The 16,244-nt window shown below is 34.4% G+C and overlaps 1 protein-coding gene across 3 annotated transcripts in view; it reads left to right on the forward strand.

Annotated features, from left to right (window-relative positions):
- LOC111512054 (microfibril-associated glycoprotein 4) overlaps nt 1-16,244 on the forward strand; it is a 123,672-nt gene that overhangs the window by 68,620 nt on the left and 38,808 nt on the right. For 2 of the 3 annotated variants that reach the window (XM_074172737.1, XM_074172738.1), the window contains exon 2: nt 7,758-7,923. In XM_074172737.1, coding sequence (XP_074028838.1) covers nt 7,758-7,923 — 166 coding nt within the window. Of the gene's footprint in view, nt 1-2,203; nt 2,352-7,757; nt 7,924-16,244 lie in introns of those variants that run through there. The other variant, XM_074172736.1, reaches the window with a different exon arrangement.

Below are 16,244 nucleotides of genomic sequence, written 5' to 3' on the forward strand. Positions count from 1 at the left end.
AAACTTTCGAAAATATTCATTGTGTCATGGATGAAAAGGAAAAATTCAGATCGTTAGTCATGAACACACAACCACCGAAATTGTATTCATTGAATACTCATTGGAATTATTCAAAACCACACCAATTTCAAACCAAAATTCAGTTTGAATAATTCATACCATTTGATCAATGAAATTCAAGATATTACACTCCCGGATAATGCCAAATTGATTCCATTCGATGTAAAGAATGTGTTTCTCAGTATCCCTCCGAATGAAACGATTACTTTGGTGGAGAATCTATTGGACAAAAACTCTATCAATCCAGTAGTGAAAAATGAAATATCAGACTTGCTTACGGTATGTTTGTCACAGAATTACTTCCAATTCAATGACAAGTTTTACTCATCTTGCAAAGGTCTCATAATGGGAAACCCACTTAGTCCTATTCTGGCAGAGATTTTCATGGACGATTTGGAGAGAAGAATACACAGTAACCCACTGGTAAGAAGTTTTCTGTGTTGGTATAGATATGTGAATGATATTCTGGTATGTTTCACGGGAACGAACAGACAGTTGACAAACTTTTTGAAGTTCATAAATTCCCTTCACCCATCTATCACATTCACAGTGGGGATGGAACAGGACGAATCTATACATTTTCTGGATGATATTATCATTCATAATTCGTCCACCCACCCATATCAGCATAATGTAGCAGCTTTCAACAGTATGATCCACAGACTGATAAATGTACCTTTGTCAGAAGCGAATTTCAATAAAGAACTGAATATAATAAAGCAAATAGCCGCCAACAATGATTATGATAGTGGCCTGATACATTTTTTAATATCAAAGAAGTTATACAGTCAAGCTTTGAAAGAAGTTTACCCAATTCGAAGAGAGGAGGATAAAAGTTATAGAACCTTAACCTACTTAGGCTAACCCACTACAAATATTTCTGATTTTCTGCACAGCAAAGGTGTGAATACTGCTTTCAAAACCAACAACAACTTGGGCATGTATATTAAAAATAACGAAGATAAAAGTTCAGTTTCAGAAAAATCAGGAGTGTATAAATTATCGTGTGGGTCATGTCCGATGTTTTATATAGGTCAAACTGGAAGAACGTTTCAAACCCGCATAAAGGAACACAAATATAGTTTCCAGAACGGAAAAATAAATTCCACATATGCCAGTCATCTAATCTCAGAGGGACATGTGTTGGACCATGAATACAAACCCCTCCATTTCCAGGAGAAATGTTTGAAACTCAACCTGTTGGAGAGTATGGAAATAAACAAATTCAAAAACCTTCACCATCTTATGAACGATCAAACTGAATTGAATAATTCACCTTTATTGAATTTGTTCACACGCAGGTAATAATAGTAAGGTATATTTACAGGTAGACTTTCGGAAAATGTATTGATACCTGACTTTTCCAGGTATATTTTTCAGGTAGATTTATTAATTTATTACTTAGGCAGATGAATAGTTACTAGGTTATAGTATATAAGGTGTAATTTGGAAGTAACTTTAGTTATGCTTGAAGAAGCTATTGTATAGCGAAACACGTGTCGCGGTTTTTGTAAAACCTTATAGTGAAAATCTATTTATTAGTTTTTTTTATAACATTTCACATATGTGCTTCATCAAAATCATAAGTTTTCAATTTCAATTTTTCCCATTTCTCAGAAATCATTGAATATTATTTTTGTTTCTTCAGAGTCTACAATCTTCGGAAATAGTCAACCTATTCGGAAACTGAAGCAAAGCAGTAGCCATCAAGCAATAGAAAGCTTTTTTCAATGGGGTACCATTTTACCCTCACATTTTTTTTAAATTTAGGGGATGACACCCCCACCTGGAGCATTGGGGACTTCGCAATGGTTTTTGGGTCAAAACTTGTCCCATCCACGAACAAATTTGACGTGTTTTTAAATTTTTTTCGAAAAATTCTTACACAGGCAATGTTCTTTTTATTTGTTAAAAAACCTATTTTGGCGTGAACTAATTTTTTGACGTAGCATGGTGGAAAAAGTAATAATTACGTCTTTATAGATAACTTTTTGAATGAATGAAATTGGAACCAAATTCCTACCGGAGAAAGAAAAATACTTTCATGAATCTATTTTCAGTTCTCAGGCGATAAAACTTTTGTTTTCTTGATGAAAAACAACAGGATTTTTGTGGGATTTGTGGTATGTTCTGACTAGAGAATTTCTCACCAAGCATGTATAAGTAGCCTCAATTGGTTTTCTTCCATTTCAGAGTTGAATCGCGGTAGCATCATGTTAACTTCAGTATTGATTTTTAATTTCGTTTGTAGTGCACTTTGTGTTGGCGTTCCTGATATTACCTCCACCAAGGTAAGCAAATAGTAAATTGGGGTTTATGATAACCGACTTCATAATTTCGAATGTTCATCAAAATCAATTGTTTTTCAGAGGTGTAGTCAGCGATCAAACTTGTTTGAGAAACGAATGCACATTTAGGTGAAATATATAAAAAATTATTCTTCAGAAGATCACATTTTTTCGACTGTTTTTTGAGTTTGTAACTTTTTACAATCTGGAAAATTGACAAAGCTGAATCAATGGAGAATATGCTGAAGTGTGAAAGAGAGTAAACTGAAAAGTTGACTCCGGAAAGAAACTGCATACTATAAACCACTGATGAGTCCACTCAATTAGTAACATGTCGTATTCATGAACTCTGCCTAACGAATGAATAATAGATGAAAAAAAAGATTCTACTTACCTTTCTTCAGATGACTAAAAATTTTCCATTTTCATCATAAAAACCCCAAATTTCCTTGTGGAAAACGCTCCCAATCGGCGAAAGGTAGATCTTCTGTGGAGAGCTTTTTATAGAAATTCAATTTATATCATATTAGAAAATGGCAGTCCGAACTGAAGAAATGCACCACAAAACATTGTCATCCACCTTCAAACAAACGTTCAATTTTTTTTATACATCAATCAATTTGTATACAAAACTTATGAATATAACAAGTTACTGAATAATTCAACACTTCCGTGATTGATATTTGGCACTAACTTCTTGAAATTAACTTTTCAGTTTTTTTCATAACAGCTCAGCAGATTCTCCATTGATACAGCTCCGTTCAATTTTCAGATTGAGGGAGATTAAAAACTCACAAAATAGTAAGAAACATTGACTCCTCCCTGAAAAATGTATTTCAAAGAATATATTTCATGAGAATATATGTTGTTTAACTAATTCGATACATCAAAGATATGTGAAAGAACTTTCTTTGTGATCCTTTCCAGATTTCGATAAGAAAGATGGAACAGATGGTCTACTTACCTTCAACGTTCATCTTTTTTGTTTGAAGTTCGAATTGCTGAAAATCATTGATGGAGATAATATGTCCAAAGTATTAGATTGCAATGTCATATTGACATTTTTGAACTTTTTTAAATTTCTGCGGTAAATCCTGATGAAATCAGTTAATGATTTAGTCAATATCGAGTACATTGTATTTGAAAATACAATCCGCATCAGTGAACTGGAATGAGTATTCATATCAGAGAAAAATGTTTCATTTTGAACATATTCAAAATTCTTTCTGAACACGCTTCATTTGAAAGCCCTGAGTTTCATAATGAGATATAAACAATGATATAGAAACCGAAATGTAAGCAGAATATTCATAATAATGAATTCTAAGATTTTGTTAGCGAATAAAATGGCGTGTCTGCTATAAAAACATTTATAGGAAATATTTCATTTCAAATATTTTTTTTGATGGAGTAGTAGAAAGCCAAAAACTTTCTTCGCCAAAAATCAATCACTCCTAAAAATATAACCCCTTCAATTCATTTAAATTATTTTTAACATTCGATAAATGATTATTTACTTGACCTTCGTCTTCCCATGTCGGTAAAATTACCTGAAGTCCTATGTGCAGTCCATTTGTACCCCAGAGAAACAAATTGGTGTATTTAATTTTTACTATAAGAAAATTAATCAACATCTTAAATTCACACAATTTTATTACAAAAAGTATATCGAACATAAATATAATGTTTGTCATTAAATTAAACAAAATAAAAAAAACATTCTTGGGCCGAAAACTAGTCTAAAATTTTTTGACATTGGATAAAAATTACTATCTTGACATAATGTTCAGCACATACAAAACTTTTGCATTGCTTGCAAAATTACTTTGATTAACGATCTTTATTTCGACAACATAAATAGCAAGGTCTTTCATAGGCTGCTTCTATTTGCATCTTCACCGGCGCCAACTCTGGTACGATATCTTGCATGTACTGCTTCAATGTCTTACTTAATCGTACTCCCTCATTATATCACCTGATGATATTTTCTTTCACTAAAGCTTCTTCTAGATCTAGTGAAAAGTAGAGTCTATCGTCTTTTCCTCTAGTTTTTTCCAGTTACTTGATACCCCATAAGATGTAAGTGTTAAGGCCAGAAATATTAAATATTTGGCCAAACACTGACATTGGCAAACGGTTGCATATTCTTCGAGCAGAGCATTGTTTTACCATCTTATCTGTAGTATCTACTGCACCTTTTGTATTATTATAATGCAGTAGAATATCTGGCTTGCTTTTCGATGTTTTATCAGCAACAGCATCATCATGATGTTCAGGTGATAGTAGAATAATCGATTTGCCTTCATTGGGAACATAAAAAACCATGGTATGGTCTTTTGTAAAAGCAAACATGCTGGAATATACGGGCTTGAACGATTTCGGTAGCAACTCGTTAGGAATACATGCTTTATTTTTTCGCAAAATACCACAAAGGCTTAGTCCTTTTTGTGATAGTTTTTCGGCCAGTGGTGAGCTTGTAAAAAAAATCTGTAGCTATGCCATACCCAGAGCCAAGTGGTTCAATAGGGTCGAAGACAACAATAAAACAGATGGCACAGATTCTCACGCGGGTTATGAATGTACCCCAAGCTGAATATATTGAATTTATTGTTAATTTAACAAATCGTTGACGATTTCATGAACCGTATACTATTTGCAATACCCCAAACGACACAAAATAAAATTAGCCAAATAGGACGGGCGCTAATTTTAAAATTATAACAAAAAATATGTATCTGGGGCACAGCTATACCCCACCCGGAAAGACAAAGGTTAACAACTACAAAGACTTGGGAGTATTTTTTGAAAACAAATTCTCACTCGCACTTCACATAAAGAAAAGTGTAACTGCTCCTTATATTTGAAAATTGTTAATATTTTAGAAACATGAAAAGTTTCATTACTCTCTTCAACTCGTTTGTTCGATACTGTTTCGAATATGGCTGTCTTACTTGGTCACCTACGAGTATAAATACTACACATACATTCGCTTAAATCTGCCCAATGACGATTTATGAAATGTGTCATCTGCAAACCAGTTAATGTCTACCCCAGACAGCGAATAGATAATAATTTATTGTCAAAGCGTTCCAAACAAAATAGAGTGTCAACATGTGGTGAGGACTTTAATATGTAGAACCCCCTGGGCAATATTTTCACATTAGTACCTTAACACGACGGCAACATTCAGATTTCCTGTTGAGCACCTTCCCTGAGATATAAGAACGTATCCCATATCCGAACGAACCATGATGATATGGCAACAATATGGTGTTCGTTGTCATAATTTCCACAGTACTTCTCAACATTCTGATGATACATATGCTCAGACAAGAAAACAGGGATTCAAAGCTCTGACCAGCTCGTTTCCCTGATATGACCCCACCAATTTTTTTCTATGTGTTGTCTAGGAGAAATTGTACATTAAGTGCCTTCAGTAAATTAGGAGGATCTCAACAATCGAAACTGTCGTGAATGCCATACCATCACACCAGCTATGATCATATTTTTCTGTTCTAGGAAACACATCATAGGATAGAAAGCTTGCCAGCTATATATCAGCAGAGTATTCCATATATGTGATAGTGTTACGTTTTGGATGGTCTACCCCGTAACTGATCAAGGTTTTGATAAACATGTCCTCTTCTGGTCGTGTGTATGTGTTGGTATTTCGGAATTGTACCTTTTTCTCTATAGTGCAATAAGAATTGAAGTAATGTAACTGATTTACTTGACTTACAACAATAGGAAAGGGCACTGAAGTGGGAACTCGAGTTAGAACTTTATGTAGGAGTAGAATGTGGTGGTATATTATAGTTAGTTGAGTGCTTCATCGTTGAGGAGGAATTGGCTTTCATCGTTGTCTCTGCTCCTGGCTCTCCTGTGGGGAGAAGCATTTCAAAGCGATATTAGGAAGAGCTTTTCGCCAATAATATTCACTACAGGGCAAATAAAATACTGTATAAGCAATTGTGCCTTTTCCTTTGTTACTTATTTCGGATACGAGAGGTTTTGTTGACGTAAGGACCCTCAAGAGGGTACCAGTGAGGGGGTCACTATTCCTGATTGAACTTGATGTGGAAGTTATTGAAGTAGTCATTTGCTCCTACATACAATATTGCTGTAAATCGTATCGCAAGTGAAATCGGTAGCTCTCAACTCGATTTTCCGTCTGAATTCTCCGGAGAAAACCGTAGAACTTGTAGTTGTTGGGAATGCTGATTTTTTCAAATTGCAAGTTTTGAAATGACCTTCCAGGTTTATTCAATTATTAGCCGATACTATTTTATCTAAGCCCTCTGGTTCGTTAATTTAAGCAAGGACAAAAAATAAAGATATAAGATTACACTTGAAATAAGAAAAATAGGGATTTTGAAAATAATTTCAATGACGTGCTTCTTAAAAAAAATATTATGCGTTTTGTTCCGTGTAACGTGAGCCGTGTAAGCGACAACGTGCCGTCACTGCGGCGCGTTAGCTGAGTTTGTTTTGCCTTTTTTTGTTGTGAGGAAATACATATTAGATTTGAATTGAAGGGGTTATATTTTTTGAAGTGAATAATTTTTGGGAAATAAAGTTTTTGGCTTCCTACTACTTGATTCCCACTTTTTTTTTATCAAGATGGAGTAGTACAAAGTCAAAAACTTTCTTTCCCACATATTAGATGTTTAGGGGCAGTCCTTTCTTTTGGGTGATTTGATTTTTTAGTAATTTGTACCGATATGCGTAACCTGTCTATTTTTGTAATATAACTGTTAATCATCTTTATGTCGTTCCGATTTGTCTGTTCATACCCAGTCATTCTGGTGGATCCACCTCAACCGACACGAGTTCACGCACCTCAGCTATTGGACACATGAATGAGGGTACCTAATATTATTTGAGTAGTGCATAACAATATATTTGGTTGGAAACAAATGTTTACAGCATTTTGATTACAGAAAAATATTACCCATCTAAAAGGGATATTCAAATGGAGTAAACAATTATTAGGGTTTCCATTTGAAAAAAAAGTTTGTAGTTTTTTATGAACTTCATTGAATACAAAGATTCCAATGATTAGAAGAAGACATTCTGAAGTATTTCAATGGCACCTTGGTTTCATTTTTCTAGCTTCACAAAAAACGAAGTTATCGCCTATCAACTGAAATCTGGGACACTCTTGTAACATCGGAATGGGTATGAGTTGAAAAAAAAAAAAGAAATATGCACTAGTGAGCATATGAGAACGCCAGATTTTTTTATAGAACTATGACAGAAGATCGATATGTAGTAATTTGTTCTGGTACGTCTCAAAAAGACCGCTCACCCGACTTCTGATGGAAAATCATTCTAGTAGTTTTTTGTTATTTTAAAATCGTTATTCTTTCCAATTTTTTGTGTTGTACGTCCATCTGAGGAATATTTTAGGACCATGGGCATATTCGGGATATGAGCCCTGGCTTACTTGAGTTGGATAAAACGAAGGATGATGAATTCATATTGACGAAACTATTCGATATTCGCCTGGAAGGAGGATATGAAAATTTACACCCTGATCTTCAAGGAGTTATACAATCACAAGTGCACCCAGAAGGTAAGCATCAGCACATAAGAATTACTCATAGTTTAAGCAAACAAGTTGAAACACGTAAAAAATAGATATAAAGCTCCTAAATATATGAGAAAGGTATCGACATCTGTTACCGCATCCAGCTGGGAGGTGGGCTTGGCTGTGACGTCAGGCATTTCTAGTGGGTAGCAATTTGCAATGTGCACCATTTACGTTTTCATGGTGGTGGTGACTCGCGCTGTTCAACATAAAAGAAATGCCTGGCACACTTCGAAATCAGTAGACGAATATATCTGCAGCAGTTAGCAATTGGTAAAGTGTTATTCAGTTCGTAATAGAAGAAAGACGGTGAGTGTATTTTTCTGTTGAAAATTTTTTTGTTTTAATAATATTCATGTATTAGATGATTTAGATGAAAATTATATGAAAATATGAACATTACTAACATAGTTGAATACACTCACTTTATAACTACAAGTGAAATGAGAATGTGAGTATTATATCATGGAAACAAGTTGGAGGTTGCTTATTGTTTTTTATTCGATTTCAGTTCCACCATTCAAAGATGTGAATCCAGTATGCAAATCGAAATTGAATCGATGTTGTAGATCTCAAATCATCGGTTCAACATTTGTCGTCTAAATTGAAGGTGTTGGGTGATGGAGCCGAACATGCAAGCGTTTATGATATGAGTGTATGCTATGATGAAAAACAAATCGAATTATGTCTTCGTGATGCTGAGAACTATCGGAGGGGTGCAGAAGTTTGTAACAAATTTTTGGATAATGAATTGGAATTGTGTCAACTTTGTGAGATTATCATTGAACTGAACCTGAGAATATTTCTGTATAGTTTTCAACCATACTTGACAGAATGGATTATTCATCACTTTGAATTGAATAATGAAAATCAAGAGGAAATTGAAGACGGTCGCGAAAATGATGACTATGAGGAAGAAGTTATTTTAGATAGTCTGTATGTTCCTGTGAATCATAAATAATGTCAAATAAAATATTTTTTATTATTTTCATGTTTTATTTATTTAAATCCCATTATATACAATTGAAAATGATTACAAAACAATGAATATGATACATATGAATTAGGAAGAATTATAATACATGATATAAGTCAGTTACAAATTTGAAAAGAGAAGATTATAAAACAGTACATGATAGAGTGAAAAATGAAATAGTATCAATAATGTAAAGAGTTTCAATATCTGCTGTGAACTGAACCATCCCATGGCATGTTGAAACTATATCGTGCAAAATTAATGCATATACTTCAGTGTTGTCTAGAAACTTGGTCTTCCTCGTCTCAAACTCAATCTTCATATCAATAGTTGATGATTTTGTTGCATTTGGTTGATGGGAACAATCGATGATGGATAGTGGATTCTCTCTGAATTGTCCAATGTCCATCAGAGGTTCACTCATATCTTTACCATAATAACTTCGCTGGAAACTCTCAAGAACATAATGAGCAGGAGCATCAAGTTTTTTATCGAAATTCAAATTCCAACGCTCATATGGATAAACTTCAGAATTCAAGTATACTCGAATACTATTGATATCGGCAGTAGTGAATTTTGTAATATCCTGTGTTCTATCTTCAGATGTGGTGGTACTTTGGAATGCGATGATGACAAAACGATGAGTTTCCAGAGCGTTGATTGTTTTCATGGCCCATATGTCTGAAGAAGTCCCACGTAATGCTGGTAGTTCATAGAGGTCCCACATACGATAAGCCAACTTAGTTTTGGCATTCAGACCGCTTTTGTTTATTCTACTCAAAAGTTTGAGCTTGTGTTTATCATCTGTTACAATATGTCTCATTTTTCATTCGAATTTTAATTGTGAAAGTCCCCCGCCAGATGTCAATAATGTATTGATGGATGTAGCCGTTACTATGTGGTAGGAGATCATGATGAAAAAAGAACTTTTATTTGTAACTAACGTTACTGCAGTTTCGTCCTATATGGACATTTTCAAACTTAAACAATAAACAAAGAATGATTCATTACATTCGCTAATATATACCATTCAGGTACTTGATTGAGTACCAATATATCCTCAGGTCAAACAACCAGAAATCAAGAAATGGGTAACGCTGACATATTTTGGAAAAAGAACAGAAATGATCGCAGTGTTCTTCAGAAAAACAATGTGGAAGTAGCATTCAGACCACATGCCAGGTTATCTCATTTTCTTTTCAATGCCAAAGATAAGGTCGACAAGTTGGAAAAATCTAGAGTTCATAAGCTCAAGTGTCCGGAGTGTAATAGTGTTTATGTGGGACAATGTGGATGAAATTTCCAAAAACGGTATGCTGAACATGAAAGGTCCTTCAGACTGGGAAAAAATGATTCGACGTTTTCAAACTATTCCTTGGCATGCAACCACAAGTTTCCGAATCTAAACGATACGGAAATTCTGCACTATGCAAGGAAGGGTTGCAAACTCAATTATTTAGAATCCTTGGAAATTCACAAGCATAAACATTGCGTGTGCAACCTGGTAAATGACCAAATCGATTCAATTTACTCTCCGGTTTTCAAATTGGCACATGCGCATTATGAACTGTGAATTCAGGTACTCAATCAAGTACCTGAATGGTATATATTAGCGAATGTAATGAATCATTCTCAGTTTATTCTTTAAGTTTGAAAATGTCCATATAGGATGGAACTGCAGTAACGTCAGTCACAAATAAAAGTGGTAGAAAACATAGAAATTTTCATTTCTTTTTTCATGTCAATAATGTGTTAGCAAGGATTGTCCAACTGATATCATGGTTTTCATTGTAGATGTTATCCCAGGTTTTCAAACAACAGCCACCTTTTCACCATCCATTTCGTAACGAATTTCATCAAAGAGAAATGCAATTGCATTATTCGAGAGAGCATGTTTTTGCTTCGTCTTTGGGGTGAATTTACCTTCTATGTAAATGCAGCTCTCGGCAATATCTAGTATAACATCTTGATTATTGATTGCAATCCTAATTGCATCTGAATTCCTGAATAGCGGTGATCCATAGGGCTTATATGTGTGCTCATGTAAACTTATGAGAGAATGATCAAGCACTGGTTCATCGAATATATTCAACTTCTCACTGTTTGTTTCGAGCACCATTGTTATTTTCTCATTTTCAATCCAATCGATTTCAAAAATTCAAGATCACTCACAGACACAGCGTTATGTTCTAACTGTTTAGTATACACTTGTGGAATAAGCTTCTTTTTATGCTCACTTTTCTTTTCAATGGTGCAGCTCGTTTTGGTTTGGTATTGTTCTATATGATTTTGTCTGTCTTTTGTGAATGAAACCCATACCAATAGTTATTCAATTTTCTGCAATTTAAAAATAATGAAAATCTCTTCTTCACTTCCAAAATCGATAAGGTCATTTTTGTCATCCAAAATATGCACTGTAATGTTGTGAATCAATTGACGACCTTCTGGACTGACAGGCATATATATAATACTGTGTGGTTCTTCAGTAAGATTGTATCCTGGTTCAACATCAATATCGAATGAGAGAAGAATGTGGGATTCTTCACCATTTATATACGAACCAGATATTATATTGCAATCTAAGCGGATAAGTCTCACAGTTGTAATGTTAATTGATAATGAGGATTCATGTATCTGATTTGGTGGAAATATGCCATGAGCGAACCCCATCATTTCTGCTATAGAATTTGGATGTGTCAGATCAATTTCATATTTGAATCGCAATTCACATTTGAATGTATTATTATCAGCATGTAGATAGAAAATGTCATCTGCAACAATATCAATTGGTTTTTCATCATGAAATAACCTGTACATAATATGTTTTTGTATGACGGCTTTGATCTCTTCTATTTCGTAAGCACCACATGGAATTTCAATTGTGTACTTTTCGAGTATCGATGAGTTGTCATTACTGATTCTGAAACTCATTAAATTATCAGCTTCTGTTATATTATTGATTGTATTGCATCCATAGAATCCCAAAAGTCCTAATTCATAACGGCTGTTCCTATCCAATTCAACAGGTGGAAAAAAATCCGCACTCAAGACACTTATCCCGACAGTTTGTAGCTCGAATTCTCTCGACATGACTGATGAATATTTTGAAACACATTTCAATTTATTGTTGTGCACAGCAACAGCACATTTGAGACAATTTACACTTACTCGAAGGTGTTGTATTGTAATAAATATCATTTTCATTGATACCGATATTCATATCCTCTATATTACAAATCAACATACTGATTTTCGAGGTATAGGACCATCATTCAAATCCGAATCTAAACTTTCATCAGGGTGGTGTTCGTAACAATATCTATATTTCATTTTATCGATGTCATCTTGTAGATGTTCAGGTAACTTTTCCCAAACATATGCAATCTCATGTGTAACACATGCATATTTTCAAGCATCACTTCATCCATTTTTCTCAAGGTACCATATTTTGAAAACATCCTAAGTGAAAACCACATTCCCTCGATAGCCTTCCGATCCAGTTTGGGTGTTGTATCCATTTTTATTTGGAAAATTATTCAGAGAAAGAAAATGTTTACATTCGAACATTTTCGAAAGAATCGAGTCAATTCCAATGGAGGTAGGTCTCCAAAACTATCGAAATATGCAACTTCTTTCCCACATTTTTATATGCTACCCAATGTGTCCCTGGTCCACTTATTCCATCTTAGTTGACAATAGCTGTCTCATTTTGTCTTGGACCTGAAGAGGGTAATCTGTCACGCATAAAAACACCACGAAAATGTGGAATTTTCATTTTTTGTGCATAATAACTGAGATCGATATCGATGAGAGACCTCTGAGGTAGGGGATCAATCAGTTTTTTGTTTTGTTTGTGGGTTTGTATGGTTTTAAATATAGACCTGAATCTTTACGGTACGGTTTAAGGTATATTCCACTTCCGCGTTTGCCCAATGATACAGCCTTCATAGTTTTATTGTGGCGATTGGCTTCCATTGAAGCCGCTCTGCTGGCTTTTTCTGAATTCACGTACTTGGTAATACCAGCAGCGGCTCCCGTCAAACTCCCTAGTGCGGATAGTCCAGCAAAAATTGCAATGGCAAAAGTCCATCGATCTTGGGAACAGAAATTATGCGTGGTGTGCGGATTTTCTTCTTTCCACCGGCAGCTTTGAGGTATTCACGTGCCACCTCCAATGCCACAGTGATAGCTTTTTTTGCTTTCATTCGTCACAAATTGTTCCCCGCCAGCTTTCTTCAATACATTTCGCACTTTATGGACTATCCCAGCACCAAATGCAACTTTTCTAATTTCATTTTTCTTCGTTTGTTTTCTCTTACTATTTTTCATATTGGTGCTACAACCCATGCCCATATGTCTTTTTGCTTTCATAATGTTGGTGACAAATAATGCAGCTGCTCTTTCCCCAATACTCGCGTCCTTCGATTCAACCCTATCCCAAGCACCATATTCAAGTTCTTGTCAGCTGAATGTCTTGCTGCAAGATCGGATGGATACTAAGAATATTGAATATCGTGTTTTTTGTATTCAATATCTAATTTATTGATTCCAGGATCGTTGCGAGCTATACGTTGTTTCAATTTTTACCTGGTCCACAGTATTGATAACCTCCAGGTATATGTAATTCGAAAGGAAGTTTGTTCATTAAATCATTAACAAAACCACAACATCTTTCAATTTTACTTTCACTTTCAATATGTCCGTATCGTTTGATGGTACACATTGAAATGAATAAGCTAATAACATTTATATAGTCTCCAACCACGCATTGTAAAACAAAAAGGAAAGTTTGCTGTAGATAGTCTAGATGGGAAATTTGGGTATTCAGATATGGTCCACTACTTCCATCATCAGTTCGAGGACTCATTATAGGACCTTCAAATTGTGGAAAGACGATTGCAATGACATCGCTATTAACACATCCACAAGGACCGAGATTTAGAAATGTGTATCTCTATTCGAAATCATTCAATCAATCTAAATATCAGTACTTGCGAAATGTTTTGGAACCTATAAAAGGATTAGGTTTTTATACATTCAGTAATAATGCAGAAATAGTGAAACCCTCCGACGCTAAGCCTACTTCTGTATTCATTTTTGACGATGTGATATGTGAAAAGCAGGATATTATTAGATCAAATTTCTGTATGGGACGTTATAAGGATGTTGATTGTTTTTATCTCGCACAGACATATTCACGGGTACCCAAACAATTAGTGCGTGACAATACCGATTTCATCATAAAGTTCAAACAAGATAAAACGAATTTACACCACATTTATTCAGATCATGTTTTACCCAATGTAACATTCAGGCAACTCCAATTGATGTGTGTTAAATGCTGGAAGGACCAATATGGATTTCTAGTGGTTGATAAGGGCAGAAAAATAGATGAAGGTAGATATCGCAAAGGATTCGATAGTTTCATTTATCCATGATCTTGTTATTCGGATTTATTCGATCACTGGATATTGTAGAGGTCACTCCATCAGTGAATTGAGCTATAATTCGAAAAAGGCAATATGAATACAAAAAATGATTCTGAAAATAAAAACAATTGAATAGATTTGAAAAGTCAACTAGTAGAGACAACAGCAGCTGTTAGGCAGAAATCAACTCTATCAATAATGATAATATTGAAAATCGTATGACACTCGAAAATTGTATGAGCCCATAACGGAACCATTGAATGTTTTATCATCAATGTTATCGTCAAATCATGGAAATGATCAGTCTACTTCAAATCATCAAATGAGTACTCCAATAGGAAAAAATAATCTTTTGGTAGTGTATTATCTGTAAATAGTGAGACGAGCACACTTCAAGACGATATGAGAACAACTCTATTCGAAACACCATCATCGTCCCACATCGATTCCTCGGATTCTGACTCCTCACCTAATATGAATGAAAGTCGTGAAGATGTTTTGGCGAAACATTTGAATAATGTAAAATGTAGGAATCCAGCATTATGATGAAACATTTAGTGTACGTATGGATCCTATTACACAAAACCTAAAAATGGGAAGTCTAGTGGTACATTCTAAAGATGGAAACATTTCATTTTGGGATGCTAATAAAGTGATAAAATATGAATGCGCAGGTAGTCCAGACTTGTATGATATGATCTTTTTGGAAAATCCGCAAGATGTTAATAATGAAGAAATTCGTCAAGTATATTCCAAAATATTGAAAATAACGAATGCTTTATTTGAAAAATATTATCTGAAGAATGGTTTTGAAATGACAAATTCTAAAAAATTTCGTGGAGTTATCAAACCTCTTTCAGACTCACCACAATATCCAATAAGAAGTAGAAGTAAAATTGGTGGAGCACTCAAACGAGTGGAAATGAAGAAAACATATACTTTTAACTTGCGAATTATGTGTACTGGAATTCACCGAAAGAGTTAGTTGCTCGCTTACTACTATTGGTAGCTTCAAAGTCAGCTGGGCATACAGGACATGACAATGAAATAATTTCGATTATTGAAGAATTACGTGAAGAAGGTATAATATATTAATATATCCACAAGTAATGATCACTGTCACATCATCATTCAATGCAGTAACATTATCACCTTTTCTCTCTATTCATATTGAAATAGAATGACTAAGTGAAATAAGTGATGTCAAAAGACAAGTTGTTAATGAATTACATAGACCTGCAAGACGTAATTTTCGCAGAAGAATAACCACCATCAAAGGTTTCGCAGATCTATGGCGAATAGATCTAGCTGAACTACAATCTTACGCAAAAAGTGATGGAGGATACCGATATATACTTGTAGTGATTGATTGTTACTCAAAATATCTGTGGAATGTAGCAGTTGAAGATAAAAACAGGTAGTACAATAACTGATGCAATGAAACATGTACTGAAGGAAGCCAAATTTTCCCTCAAATATATACAAAGCGATCAAAGGAGAGAATTGAAAAAAAATAATGTTAACCGAAATTCCAATTCAATGATATTGTACGTATAAGCAAGTACAAAAATATTTTTGAAAAGTCTTGCGCTGCGAACTTCACCACGGAGCTCTTCAAGTTTGTTAAAATTAATAAAACCAATCACCTATTATCTTGAAGATATGAATTAACAACCTATTAGAGTATGTTTTACGAAGAAGAGTTATTACGAACCGATAATCTTAACGTATATCTGATTGAGAAGGTGTTGAGAAGAAGGAAAAATAAAGTATATGTAAAGCGAATAGGCCTTCCTATCGAACAAAATTCTTGGATCAATGAATCAAATATGGTTTGAATGTATCTACTATTGTATTCATGAATAAAGTAATGTTAAAGTTCATTATTGTTTTCATTTCAA

This window comes from Leptinotarsa decemlineata, unplaced genomic scaffold (genome assembly GCF_025532065.1).
Source record: "Leptinotarsa decemlineata unplaced genomic scaffold, Ldec_3_MD MMD2_tig00000157_RagTag_RagTag, whole genome shotgun sequence".
NCBI lineage: Eukaryota > Metazoa > Arthropoda > Insecta > Coleoptera > Chrysomelidae > Leptinotarsa > Leptinotarsa decemlineata.